The sequence below is a fragment of the Emydura macquarii genome, unplaced genomic scaffold (genome assembly GCF_026122565.2).
Source record: "Emydura macquarii macquarii isolate MOO-44397 ecotype Brisbane River unplaced genomic scaffold, CSIRO-AGI_Emac_v2 contig_1477, whole genome shotgun sequence".
In the NCBI taxonomy this organism is placed as follows: Eukaryota; Metazoa; Chordata; order Testudines; family Chelidae; genus Emydura; species Emydura macquarii.
In genome coordinates this window covers 24986851-25001883 of record NW_027131614.1, presented here as the reverse complement: position 1 = coordinate 25001883, position 15033 = coordinate 24986851, and the positions used below count along the sequence as shown (strand labels likewise).

Sequence of the window (15033 nt, the reverse complement as noted above, 5' to 3'; positions counted from 1 at the left end):
AGGGATTGTTTATAGTAAAGGCTTTACTGAGGAAGCCCATACACAATGGACCCTGCTTGACCAATGGGGAACAGCCCCGCATGTCACATGCCTAAATCTTTTTTATGCTGGGAGAAGCTATAAAATGAGTGACATCATTTGGCCTCCCTCCCCACACAACTGAACACCTGAAGGAACATTTGGAAGACAAAAGGACTTTGAAGGGGGGAAGGGTAGCCCCAGGCAGGGAAGGCTGCCTTTAAGGAACTGCTTGTACCAGCTAACGAGGGTGAGAATTTGCTAATTCAAACCTTGTTCAGTATTATAGAATTTAGACCGCAAACTTTATTTCTTTTTACACTTACCACTTAAAATCTGTTTTTTCTATAGTGAATCTGTTTTATAATTTGACCCTTAAACAGTGTCTTGAACTGAAGTGTTTAAGAAATCTTAGCTCAGTTAACAAAAGCTGGTATATGCCTTCCCCACATTGAGTGGGGAGCAGACTAAGTAATAAACTTATCCTGGTCAGGCTTCTGATTAGGGCAGGACAGGGTAACTTCAGGGTGCGAAGCAGGGAGCTACAGTGAACTGGCTACTGCCTATATCCATGGTTTGGTTCAGGAGTGGCTCAGGAAGAGCATTCCAGGTAACTCAGTTGGGTGTGTGGCTCCACCTGCTGCTGTGTTGGGTGAAAACAGGGTCCGAAGGGGCTTGCTGTTTGTTACCCACAGAGCATTGTTGGGAGCCCACCCTAGCAGGATAGTTAAGGGGGCGCAGAGAGGTTCTACAGCTTCCAGGCTGCACCCCGGAGATTGCATCATGTCACAATGGGGTCTAAATTAGCTGTTATCACTCAAAGATCTTGGCAGTCAAAAAAACTAATGTTGTGAACCATTAGGAAAGGGATAAATAATAAGACAGTAAATATCATAATGCCACTATATACTATCTACTTCTTGTTCAGCTACTGGCTAGGACAAACAAGTTTGTTTACATTTATAGGAGATAATGCTGCCTACTTATTTACAATGTTACTTGAAAGTGAGACCAGATGTTTACATTATTGTAGCCACCACTGCAAGTTATTTAGGTACCAGAAATGCTAAACATGCATATGCTCATTGATGCTTCAACTTGCAGCCTCTAAAGTTTTATATTGTTTTGTTTGAGTGCAGTTGTTACAAATGTAGAATTATTTTTTTAAATTGCAGTCACACTACAGCTTGCATTACAGTACTTGTATAAAGTGAATTGAAGTTTTTTACAGTACAAATATTTGTAATAAATAAAGTGAGCACTGTTTTGTATTGTGTTGTAATTGCATCCAAAAATAAATTTAAATTAATATTCTATTAACTGTGCTTAAAACTGCAATAGCACCTTTTTATTGCATGGCTTTTTAAATCACACCAGCCTTACTCTTTAATCATGATCTCAGCTTATGTTTATAATTTCACAGATAGCACTAACGAGAGTCCTGTAGCACTTTAAAGATTAACAAATTTAATAGTACTGCATTTTGCCACGATAGTATTGATCAGCATGTTATGAGATTTTTTTAAAAATGATACCTCCCAGGACATGCCCTATACAAAAATTACAATCACAGGGGCGATGCAAACCCAGGAGCGCAGTCCCTTACCATCGTGTAATCATTTTCTTTTATGAAAAGGGATTGTCCCCTTTTCCCAGAAAACTCAACCTAACCCTGTGCTCTTTTGACTGCTGGAACTGGTACAGGCCTCCCTGTACCACGGAGTAGCCCTAGGTTAGGCCTAGCCCGCAAACCCCAGATGCAACAAGAGGCGCCCAACAGCTGAACCCTGTATTTAAAAAAAAAAGGGGGGGGGAGGGGAGCGAGTTAAGAGCCCGCAAGGAACCAGAGAGCATGGCTCTGGCGCACGGCCCGACACCGGCGGCATGGAGGGGACGGCGCCCGCCTAAGGGCGTCAGCGGACCCAAGGCAGGCAGGCCGGCCCCGCGTCAGTCTCGCTCAGGTGCCGGCTCGTCCCACGGCGCTGTGCTGGGGGCTGGTCCAGGCTCCGGCCGGCTCCCCTCGTCACGCCCCTCCTGAGAACAGGGGAAACTGTCGCCCTCGAGGGATAAAAAAGCGAGCCCCTCCGGTCCGCAGACTGCCAGACTCTTCCCACTGCAGGCAACGGAGGCTGGCGCCCTAGGAGGCCCCGCTGGGCAGGGCTAGCGGACCCCTCCCCCACACGCAACGTGCGCGAGTCACAAAGCGGGTCGCTCATAGGGTCTGGTCTCCACAGATCGATAAACGGAAAACGAACGCAGCCCCCCCCGTTACGTCACGCCTAATCGGAACGCCTATCCAATCGTAAGCCGCTGCGCCGCCCGAGGCGCCAAACTGGAAAGGACGGGGGCGTGACGTGATAGGAAGGGCGCAGGCCGGCCCAGTCTTCAGCCCGGGGGATGGATTTGCGGGTTCCCCGCGCCCTGTTCCTGGGCTCCCCTGTCACGTGACGAGGGAGCGGCTCTGCGGCGGCCGTTGTCGCCTGCGGGAGAGAAGAATGTCCAATAGGAAGGTACCGGCGTGTGAGCGCGAATTGCGGCGGGGCGCAGAGGCCTTGGGGAAGGGGAGTGTGGGCGTGTGAGGGGCCTGACGCCTGTCTGGGGGAAGCTGGTCACGCAGTGTCTGTCGCCCGGGCTGTGTTAGCCTCCGGCTCCGTTTGTACAGCGCCTAACACCGTTGTTGGTATTAGTTTGTTTTACCGGGAGCCCCTAGGTATATGTGGGAGCCTCAGTGCGAAGGGCTCTGGGCCCTGGTGAAATACAATATCTTAAAGATACCGGGAGAGAGCTAAATTGCTGGGGTGGCTCAGCTTTACCCAAGTACTGGCTATTTGCTGCTGTGGGGACTGCAGCATATTTGCCTTTAAATAGGGCTAGTGGAAAAAGAGAAGAACCCTGGCTGTTGTAGTCATCTTGTAAGTATTTGCAGTGCCCACGCTTACTGTTTAACCCATGATCACTTGTAGAGGGGTCTGAGAGATTCTGGTGTCAGAGCCCCTTGAGTTCTGAGCGCAGCATTATCACTAACAGAAGCTTAACTTCTGCAAACATGAATGTGTTTAACTTTAACTTCATCTTCAAATGGTGTCTACTCAGGGGCTTAAAGTTAAGCACATTCAGAATTGGCATGACATTAAAAAAACAAACACCTGACCAGCTGTCCCTATATGCTGCTAAGGTCTTTGGCATAGGCAAAGTGTAATGAAATTTTGCCTGAACATGATGTATCTACTAACTATACGTTCCTTTCAAAGGTATTTAATTATTACTTCCAAATAGCAGACAGTCTCCCCCTTCCCTTTCCCCACCATGTAGGTGCACAGGTTAATGCTTTCTCCCATTATAATAAATAAGTCTGGTAAGATTTCCTTGACCCTTTGTGTGGAAGCTGACTGTGCCCATGTTTGGATCTGATAAACTGTGATGCTTGGATTGGATTGAACCTGATTGGGTTTTTTTGTGTGTGCATTCCAATAAAAGATTAATTCATACAGGACAGAGTATCATTCATCAAGAAGCTAAAACTCTTGCAAAAGAACTCCCCAGCTACCGGTCTGTCTTCTGAAATTTTAATCTAGTTCTTGATATTTCTGGCCTCTCTCTTTGGCTGTGGCCAAGAGGGCTAATGCAATTTTTGGATGTATTAACAGGATAATATTGAGTAGGCCTAGAAAGAGTATATTTTTCTCTGTATTTGGCACTGGTGTGACTTCTGCTGGGATGTCATGTCCAGTTCTAGTGTCAACAATTTAAGAAGAATGTTGGTAAATTGGAAAGGGTTCAGAGAAGAGCTATGAGAATGATTAAAGAATGGGAAACCATGTCTTACAGTGAACATGCTGTTTACAGTCTGTCTAGTTTAACAAAGGGAAGGTTAATGGGTGACTTGATCGGAAAATTAATAAGGTCTCTTCAACCTAACAGAGAAAGGTGTAACATGATCCAAAGGCTGGAAGTTAAAATTAGGCAAATTGACCTAGAAATAAGGTGCACGCTTTTAATAGTGAGGGTAATTAACCAAGGTCTGTGGTAGATTCTCCATCACTAGAAACTTTTAAATCAAGATTGGATGTTTTTCTGAAGGAGATGCTCTAGTTACAACCTGAATTAATTCAGATAAGTTCTATGGCCTATGTTAAGCAGGAGGTCAGACCATGATCATTGATGGAAAAACTGGGCAAAAAAATTGATTTTTAATTAAAGATTTGAGGAAGGGTGGATGACACACAGCGACAGGGAAGCTGTTCCAAGAGGAAGGGCAACAGTTTCATTCATCTGGTATGTAGTTGTAAACAAAATTTTCACTACTCTAGGGAAGGGTTTAAGATGAAACCTTGCAGTTGACTTTGAGGAAAAACAATTACTCTTATTATATGGTAGTTTTGATAACTTAATTCCTTTTCAGAAACTTATCAGTACTCTTATTATTTTTATCTTCATGCACTGTATTGTGTAGATGTGTGTATTTTGGGGACCAAGGGGAAAATATTTTGGTTTTGCTTCCCCCTCGGCTTCTCTCTCCTCCCCCTCCCCACCCGACATTCTCTCCTTTCCCCCTACCCTCTGCCCATACCAACATCAAAGATCTCGTCTAACTCTGAAGACATTCTTGTGATCTTAAATAAAGGTGTACTGTATATAGATTTTATAAAGTATTTGGTCCTTAATACAGACATTGCTGCTATGAATTTGGGCAGGACTTCTGTTTGAATTGGACTATTCCTAGTTAAGGATTGGGAGGGAGAGAGAAGATTTAGGCACTTAAAATTTCAGATAACTTAATTACATTTGAGGATACGTCACTACTATTTATAAAACAGTGACCTGGATATCCCATGTACAATATAAAACTGTAATTGTTCCAAACTCATAGTTTCATAGAGCTTGAGGCCAGAAAGGACCATTAGATCATCTAGCCTAAGCTCTTGTATATCACAAACCATTACATTGCACCCAGATACCTCAATATTAAAACCAAAGACTTTAGCTAGGCCTGCCAGGTCTACACCGTAAACATACATCAGTATAACTATGTCACTCGGGTGTGAAAAATCCACACCCTAAGCAACGTAGTTATACCCCCAGCATAGATAGCACTGTGTTGACAGAAGGGCATCTCCCGTCGACATAGCTATCACCTCTCATGGAGATGGATTACACCGACAGGAGACTCTCTCCTGACAGTGTAGTACCATATTCCTTGAAGTGCTACAGTGGTGTAGCTGCAACTGTGCCACTGCAGCATTTTAAGTGTAGACCGGCCCTAAGACTAAAGATCAGTCCTCAGGTAACTAAGCTGTGTGCTGCAGGCTGAAAACAGAAGCGACCAAGGCGATATCAGTGCCTGAGGTCCCTGCAATGGCAAGGAATTGATTAGGTGAGAAATACCCAGATGATCTCAGCAGGCAAGCCATGCTTCATGCTGCAGAGGAAGGCAAAAAAACCCCCAAGGTCCCTGCCAATCTGACCTGGAGAAAATTCCTCCTTGACCCCGGCTCTGACAATCTGTATGATCCTGGGCATGTGAGCAGTCAGGCATGTAGAAAGAGGATTCTCTGTACAACTTCAGAGTACTGGTCCACCCCGTCTGGTGTCTTCTCTCAAGCTGTGGCCACTCCTTGATGCTTCAGGGAAGACAAAAAAACCAACCTAGGGTTATCTACACTCATGGTTATGCTGGCAAAACTTTGTCGCTCAGGAGTGTGACACCCCCTCCACACCCCCTTGAGCAATATAAATTTTGCTGGCATAAGCGCGAGTGTAGCCATGTTATGAGAGCTCTCCCACTGATATAATAAAACTGCCTAAACAAGTGGTGACTGCTGTCCGCTGACATAGCATGCTGTCCACACATGTGGTTATGCTGGCAAAACATATATCACCTGAGGGCGTGTGTTTTTTTTTTTCACACCCCAGAGCGACACAGTTTTGCCGGCATAACTGAGTATAGATAACTTTTTAGTACATCTAGACAATTGTGCATTTGGGGAAAAAAAATTCTTTCTGACCCCTGCAGGTGACCAAATGAAGCATGAGATCTGATTATAATCATGATCTTAATTAAGAATGCAAGTTTTATGAGCATACCGAGGGCACTGCAGGCAGTTCTCTTCTCCTCATGGTGTGTTCCAGTTTAAGGCATTTTCTGTTTTAAAAATTGTTTCATTAATGCGCATCACATTATTTTAATTTACAATTTTATTTTAGTTACAATTTCAAGTTTTGATTACATAAGACTTATAACTTAATTTAGGGTTGTACAAATAAAGTAAAACCCATTGGGCATAATACTAATATGTATTTATAATCCCGATTATTGAAATGTATGTACGTTTTGATTGAGTATTTTCTCATGGAAGTTATACATGTAATGACTCGTTTCATTTTTCAATATTATATAAACAAACATTGAAAACATTTGATTATCTGAAAGTGACAATAATGCAGAGTTGTAGACTTGAAGCATTAAGCAATCAGAAGCATGCAGCGTTGCATACTACCTGCCCAGGTCCATTTGGCCATGCAGCATTCTGTAGCAGAAGACCAACTTTCATGTGGTGGATAGATTGACTCCGCTTCAGTTCTGAGAAGGTTTGTTCTATGCTTGCTGGACATTGATGCAATTATTTTTCCTGGTTCCCTGCCTTAAACTAGGTTTAACACAGTATTTACAATGCCCTGTCCTAAATTAGTTTTTCTTGAGAAATTGCCAGGCCTGTGCTGAGCCCATAGATCTTGATCAGGATTGGGGCCTTATTATGTTGGGAGCTGTACAAAAGCGGATAGGGACGATTCACGCCATAGTAAGTTGAGAATTTAAAAAATACGAAAAGATGGTTTTTGTGTGTCCCCACCTCTTCCTCCTCCCCTCCCCTCAAGCAACATGGCAAGAGAAGCATTTTTTTAGAAAAATGTGATTGTAAAACCTCGGACTGGTGGAAGAATAGGGACTCGAGTGCAAGAGCAGGTGTAGTACTTGTCATTACGTCTCACTTCTTAAAAATAGTGACTAAATTGAAACTTGATAATATTCCTTCTTGGTTGTAGTGGCTTAGATCACTATTGTTTATGTGAATAGCCCCGGGAAAGTGTATGTTTTTCCTTTCCAGAGGAGTGAGAGGCTAGCCTTGCATGGCTGCAGTCCTGCAACCCCTTACTTAGGCCATAATTTGAGCCAGAAAAGCTCAGCATGCAAAACTTCAGCTAGAATTTTGAAAAGCGCTTAACTGCCATTCAGACACCAAAATGAGCGGCCACAGTTTCAAAAGAGTTCAGCAAATTGGATACTAAGCTTTACTGAAAACCTGTTCCCAGCTGTGGGTACTGAGCACTTGAAGTCTGCCTCCGAGCTCTTTCAAAAATGTGGCCCTCAGGGATTGATACTACCACCCTTACTTCATGAGTAGTCCCTTCGAACACTGGTAATGTCAAGGTTGATAACAGAATATAGAGTTGCAAGATCAAAAAACTACATTTTTGAAAGAGCTCAGAGGCAGACTATCAAGTGCCCATCACCCATAGCTTAGGATACGTTTTCAGTGGAGCTGAACTCTTTTGAAACTGTGGCCACTTAGGATGACAGGATCACCAAAACTTCTGTGATTGACCGTGACTGTCAATATAAGCAATCCATCCATGCCATGGGAACTAGAACTGAAATTGTCATTACCTTACTTTTTCAGTAGGACACCTCACAGAGTTAAGTACTACTCAGAGTGAATATAGGTGGGAGAACTAGGTTTTCTGTGAATAATCCTTATGCAAATATTTCTACTGACTTCAGCGGGATTGCTTGCTAACAACTTACTTAGCACGAGTAAAGGTTTGCAGAATTGGGTTCTTGTTTTTTGACATTGACAGCATGGGAGCGTTATATTAAGGGCTATGCACCCATTCTGCCTCTTGCTTTACCCTAATTACATTCTGACTTGGCTGTAGTTTATCCATTATGTAGTTGTTGAATTTTCAGTTCTTGATCCTGTAGGTTGGCTGACCATTTACCTCCCCCTCGAAATGATCACAGTGGTTGCTGCAGTATTAGCTTCTAAATTGATTACAGAGGGAGACTGATTCTGCTTCCACTTAAATCAATGGCAATATCACCTTTGACTTCATCAGAAGGAATAATCCCAGAAAGGAAATCCAAGACCTTCATGAATGGAAGGCAGCAAATATTTTTCCCTCAAACATAAGCATTCTCTCTATTTTTTGTGTAAGACTTCATTCAGAGGCCAACTTTTGTCTTCAGAAATTCTGTGCAATGTACTGATTTTTTTTGCATAACTTTTTGAGCTGTAATAAAATTTTATTTTTATGAGGAACACATTATGAATCTTTTTAATTTAGCTCTCTTGAGCCTGATTCAGCGTCTTTTCATACCAGATGTTCTGTTTCTTCATGCATAACATTCACAGATTACGCAAGATGTTATTGATATGTCCAATTTTCATGCCAGAGAGCAAAATAACTAATTTTATTGCAATCTTGTGACTAAAGAATAAGAGAATTCACTGCTGCTGCTATATTTCTTATGGGGATTAACTTTGTTACAAATATTTAGAATATTTAGAAATATTTAGAATAGGGTGAAAACTGGGAGAAACTGGACTCTTAAAATAGTATTTAAATTCTCATTTGTTTTTCCGTGTCTTAAAATATGAATTAGACTGGGGTGGTGAGGAAAGAAACAAAATCCTTAAAATTTCCCAGTCCTATAGGCCTTCTTGTTATATCCTTGGGCTGAGTTCTTAGGGCCTAGGGACTAGATCTCTTTACATTAGTGATTGTTTTAGCTTCGCGGCCCATGGCACAATTACAAGTCTTGTGCCCACAAACAAAAATGCTTACAGCTATGCAAAAGCATTGCCAGCACCCTTGCTGTTGTACTAACTTGTAACAAGACACATGTTAAGACCCTAGTGTAGACAGGGCAATATGTATCTTAACCTACGTTAGCTAGTAAGGTTCAGCCCTACCATAGAGGACAGTATGTCTACACTGCAATAAAGGACCAGTGGCTGGCTTGGGTCAGCTGACTCGGGCTGCAGGGCTATAAAATTGCAGCATAGACATTTGGGCCTGGTTGCTGAGACGCTGCAAGGGGGTGGCTCCAGAGACTGGGCCCAGGCCTGAATGTCTACACTGCAGTTTTATAGCCCCACAGCTCCAGCCTGAGTTAGCTGACACAGGCCAGCTGTGGCTGTGTCTCAGGTCTTTTATTGGAGTGTAGACGTACCCTAAGATTTCTCTCAACCAGCTGACACACATTTTAACTACAACTTGCCTTCTCAGGCTATGTTCAGACTGATGGTGGCAAAATCGCCGCCGCCAAATCGAACTTTCTTGATCAATTGAGCGGTCAGTGAGACCTGCTCAATCGATCAGGAAGTCGACTGAGTAAGTCCACCCCCTCAAGTAGCATAGCGCTGAGCCGACGGGAACACTGTTCCCGTCGGCTCAGCACAGTGAGAACAGCGCGCAGAAGGGAAGCAGAGCAGTCGACGTCAGTTTGTGTACTTTGTGTAGTTTGTGTAACTCCTGTCAACTGCCGCCGAATCGCGCAGTAAGTGTGAACCAGCCCTCAGTCTTAGAGTATATGTTTTAAAAACACATCTTTTCTTCCTGGTGTAGACATGGTCTCTGCATGCACCCTAGCTGCCTGTCTGGGGGGAGGAGAGTATGCTTTATAAAGTAGCTGTTACCCTGCTTAGTCTCATTCTAGCATGCTACTCCCTTCTCAACCAGTACCAACTCCACTACCACTGGCCTATTCTGCTGCTCTTATCGCTTTCCTACTCCATTTTATTTTTATTTGCTTTCCCCTGTGCTACACAACAGACGAAAGCAGAGGGCTTCTGTGTGCCAGGATACTTAATTAGGAGTTCAAGGACAATATGACCAAGAAATTTAATAGCAAGCAGTATATTTTTCTCTAATTTTATAAGCCCAATAAACACAGTAATAGAAACAGATTAAGAATGCTATTTTACAAAACCCTTCTTGACTTGTTTTTAATCTGGCACCAGAAAAACAGTTGATTGCAATTTACTCACGACTTTACAATGTTCCTGCTGGGAGGATGATATGGGGACATAGTTTAATTAAAAAATAGAAATTTTCTTCTTAACCAACAGAAATTTTAGATTAACTGCATTTTGATTTCCCATGATTACCATTTTATTCCTAATTGCCAGATGCAATCAGGACTACAAAAAACAAACTTTCTTTTCCCCAGTAATACTTAATACCAATATATTCATATACACATTTAAAGGGTTGTGAAAATAACTAATCCTCTTTCCTATTAACTATGAAAGATTATTTTTAATATTGAAAGTAACAGTTAAATAGACTTATTTTAAAGCACATAAGACTGAGAGAAGCCTTAGTGTAGACAGGTGCTGGAGCTGGTTCTGTTTTTCACCATTATGGTAAAATGCTGGAAACTGCTAGTGCCTGCTTCCTTTATGCCAAGGCTCACAGTGCTGGTGGTGCATTTGTAAGATTCACTAGTACAAAGTCTTACAGCACATGGGAAATCAGAATGCAGTTAATCTAAAATTTCTGTTGCTAAAGATGAACATTTCCATTTGGTAATGAAAAAATATAAAAATGACTTTAGCTGTCTTTTTAAAAGTATTGTTACAAAGAGATGATTTCTAGCTATTTACTGGCCAACAGCAATATTGTGATGCTGCATAAAATCTGTTGTTTGGGGGGGCTTATGAATGGTGATATCTATTCTAGGTAATGGCACAAACTAAACTAAAATAACTAGTTTTATATCAATATAAGACAGTTCACAAACAAAGCTGCACCAGTTTAACTAAATTGATTTAAGGTAAACTGGTACAATTTCTGTGTGTACATGAGTCCCTTGTGTTGTGTTGTGCCTTGTTACTTTCTAGTTACATTAAAAGTGAAATTCTCATGTGAGTACTCTGGAGAGAGAGGTGTATCATGATTGAGGGAGCTGTGAGATGAATGGTTCAAGTCATCTTGATATGAGCTTCCGTCTTAGAACACAGTGGTCTGTGTGTCTGCTCAGTGTGTAACTTTTAGTGCTTTGCACTCTCTGATGGTCCCCTGTTCAGAACCAAGACAAAGTCAAAGTTTTGCTTCACATCTTCAAAATCTTCCATGGAATTACCTGGGGGTACATTATCTCTTGAACGTATAATGATCTTCTATGACCACTTTCCTCCAGTGTAAATAGCAACTTCAGGAGAGAACCTTATGGGTTGCTGTCTCAGCAAATCTGGAACTCACTCCTAGAAAGTGTCAGGATGATCATGAGCTTTGCTGTCATCAGGAAAAATTGCAAAGCCCATTTATTTCACCTAATCTTTCTACAGTACAGCAATTAAAAATAAAATTAAATTAAAATCCAGGCCCTGTTGTCTGTAGGAAAGAGAGAAATATATATTGTGCTCACTTCAGAATTTTGGAAAGCATTTAAATACATGATTATAGACACCAGGAGAGCTAGATAGATAAATAGAGTCAAAGGCTGCATATATACTGCTAATGACCTTTTTGGTATAGTGTATATACTGTAGGATTTATAACTTTTTCTCTGTAGTTTTGAAATTAAGAATGTTGTATGTCCGCTTTTAACTCTGAGAGTGCAGTAGGTTCCTACTGGAAACACATGTAACAATTTAGAGATTACCTGAGTAATTCTTAAAGATTCATAGACATATGAATTGCATAAAAATAAGCATGGTGTGTAAATTGGCATGAAATTCTAAGGACATCGGATGTGCCATTTATACGCTACTTATATCAGCAGTTCTCGAACTTCAACACTTGCTGTACCACATCTAGCATTGACCAGTAATGTGCATACTACCTTCATAACTTCAATTGGTGTCATCATCATGGATTCTTATTCTGATTGTAGTCCATGTGCCACTAGTGGTATGAGTACAACAGTCTGAGAAAGGGTTTATTATGTAGAGTAACAATTTTTTTTTAAAGCTAAAAGGCATCACAATGATGATCTAATATGTCCTTCTGTATAACAGAATTTCATTCAATTCCTGCAATGGCTGGAATTACTCAGTCATGAAATGCATTGTCCTGAGTCATTCCTGTTTAGAATTAGCAGTAAAGCAGAAAATGCTATCTAGCTGAAATGATAGGTGGCATTTAGACAGACAGAATATAATGTAGTTACTGGTGATGAAATTTCCTTGGGACATTACAATTACATCTCCTATTCTTGATAAATGTTTTTGGATCTGTAATGATTGCAAGTGTTCAGGGACTTCTGTTTTCGATTTCATAAATTCCAAGGCCAGAAGGGACTATTATGATCATCTGTGGCTTTCATTATACAGGTCTGGCTAGAACTTCTATAGTTCCTTTTTAATTATAGTATATCTCTTTTTAAAGTCAAATGGCCAGTGATGGAGAATTCATCATGACCCTTGGTAAATTGTTCCAATGGTTAATTACCCTCACTGTTAAAAATGTATGTCTTCTTTAAGTCTGAATGTGTCTAGCTTCAAATTCCATCCATTGGATCCTGATATACTTTGTCTGATAGACTGACTGAAAGTTAGTTACAGACTGATCAAGTTACCCCTTAAACTTTTCTTTGTTAAACTAAACAGATTGAGCTCCTTGAGTCTATCACACTTAAGGCATATTTTCTAATCTAATTTTCTATTTATTTGTTCTCCTTGCTCTTCTCTGAACCCCCTCCAATTTTGTCAAAAAGCAGAAATTACAATTCTTTGGTAAGTATTCAAATCAAAGTGGTTATCCAGATTAACTAGACTTTATTTCACTTACAATAAAAATAAATATGAATGCTCAATAGTTTAATGGGTTTACAATTTTCTTCATAGAGGAAACGAGCTTGGGATGCTGAATGTACGTCTTTTCCAGATGAGACACCTCTAGGGTTGAGAAAAGCAAATGTTGGGACAACAGTGGCTACGTCTTCCATTTCTAGTGCGTGGCTCAGATGTGGTGATGGATTTCAGAGCACTTCCATGTTTGAGGTAAAATCTTGGTTTACCTGTGTTGTAGGCTAGAGATGCAAACTGATGATCGTAAGGCTTTCCCCCTAAATTAGCCTTTTATGTGCAATTCAAAAATAACAAACCTACAGTTTATATCAAACGTACAACAGACCTTTCAGGCTTTCATGTGGTTTGTAGCTCCTCTCCCAAGATTTCCATCAGTTGAAATGTTGATGTATTAACTGTCTTCCATCTCTTCTCCCCATGTTCGCTTATTTTGTCAGTTGTAATCCTCCTTTTGGAACACCACACAAAAGTTCTGTTAACAGCATATTGTTTTCCTGTTTCTGCCTACCTGGTCAACACAACAAGATTGCACAGGAATTTATTTTTATTCCTAAGTGTAATTCTCTGCACATGATGGATGGTATTTTACTTTTATGCTGGATAGCACTTATCATCTGGGAAGAGTCCAAGCATTTTAAAATTATATATTTATAGTATACAAGAATAATTTCATCCATTCCTGGGGTGCAATACAGCAGCTGTTTAAAAGTGCACAGCAACACTTGACAGCAGTTCACAGCTGGATTTCAGTTGATATTCCTGTTTTATGTCTCATCCAAAATGGCATTTGCGGTACCTTTACCTCTTAATACCTCACACTGATGTTTGTTCAATTCTGGCTGAGACTGAAGGAACGCTATCTACTGAATACTCTGCATCTTCTAGCAGTTGGTTTTTCCCCTGGAGTCTCTTATCCAATTACTGGCCAAGCCCATTTATGCTTGGTTTGTGAGATTTTTGTAAGAGCAGAGGCAGTACAGCTGCATGTTTCTCTTCCTACTCCTTTGAATAGGATAAGGATTATATTTTCTATCCTTCAGCCTGACCTCCAATTTTGGAATTAGGGTGAAATTGTTGCGGGGCGGCCCCCGCCCCCCCCCCCCCCCCCCCCGGTAAAATATAACGTTAGTGCTTTCGGCAGGGAGAGTTGATGTTTTCCTGACCCAGAGCAGAGATTATGCAGTGTTGAAGTTGTTCCTTGGGAAGAGTATGAGGGAATTACTCAGAATCAGTAAATCTGCTTAATATATAATGATTTAATAGAAAATAATGCCCATTGACTTGAAAGTGAACTGCCATGTTCATGTGAATAAATAATAAAATAGTTTTAAGCTATATGTACAGCGTTATGTTACAGTGATTCTTACTTTATTCCTCTAGTCATTCAGTGTGTGTATATTATAAATAATGTATATATTTTTCGTCATACAGAGTTCAGAATCTTCTGAAAAGAAGTCTAGAGCTAATAAGCATCTTGGACCACTGCTTACCTCTGCTGAAGGCACGCTAGGTATACTATAGCCATTTCCCATTAATATTGTAAAAGAGACTACAGTTTGCATTGTCCACATAAGTTTTCTCCGTTCTTACCTGTGACATTAGCTGCTTCTTGCTGCTGTCAAAGTCTGTGCATACAGAGGATGATCTCTGTAGAAGAAATAGTACTGATCCAATCTGACTTTCACCTGCATTCCTGCTATTCCTCTCACCCAACCTCCAGCTAGAGATTCTGAAGGGAAGTGGGAACCTCAGTGATTGCTCTTGCACCTGCAGAAGGAGCTCTACTAATGCTGCATATGTTGTACAGTCATATCCTGCCAGGGACTCTTTAACTTTTCACTCTTTAAAAAAAGAAGACCGTTAAAGTGTATAGATGGAAGGTGAGGCAATTGTGTACTCACTCCACTTGGAGACAGTTTAGTAAGGAGTCCAAAGGCAGAGCTGGAGGGAAAAGAAAATGGAATTCACCAGCTGGATTGATAGCAGCAGCAGTGTGCTGCTTTTGTAGCCTTTTCCCTTTGTGTGAGGACACCCATGATAATAGCATAGAGGAACTACTATCATGATAGGAATTGCGAAAATAGATGCAGCCATAACAGTGAATTTTAAGGGATGATTTAACTTTACAGTTCAAAAGTACCTAGTTAAAATGTAAAATGAATTCTAATTTGTGTTTATATATGGTAATACACTTTATCCC

At 41.1% G+C, this 15033-nt stretch overlaps 1 protein-coding gene across 4 annotated transcripts in view; it reads left to right on the top strand.

Moving 5' to 3' along the window:
- Positions 1–15033, top strand: part of SPIDR (scaffold protein involved in DNA repair) — a 335554-nt gene that overhangs the window by 17458 nt on the left and 303063 nt on the right. For 2 of the 4 annotated variants that reach the window (XM_067553803.1, XM_067553802.1), the window contains exons 2-4: positions 2253–2528; positions 12870–13025; positions 14265–14343. In XM_067553803.1, coding sequence (XP_067409904.1) covers positions 2514–2528; positions 12870–13025; positions 14265–14343 — 250 coding nt within the window. In that variant the 5' untranslated portion in view covers positions 2253–2513. The remainder of the gene's footprint in view (positions 1–2252; positions 2529–12869; positions 13026–14264; positions 14344–15033) is intronic. The other 2 variants (XM_067553805.1, XM_067553804.1) reach the window with 2 other exon arrangements.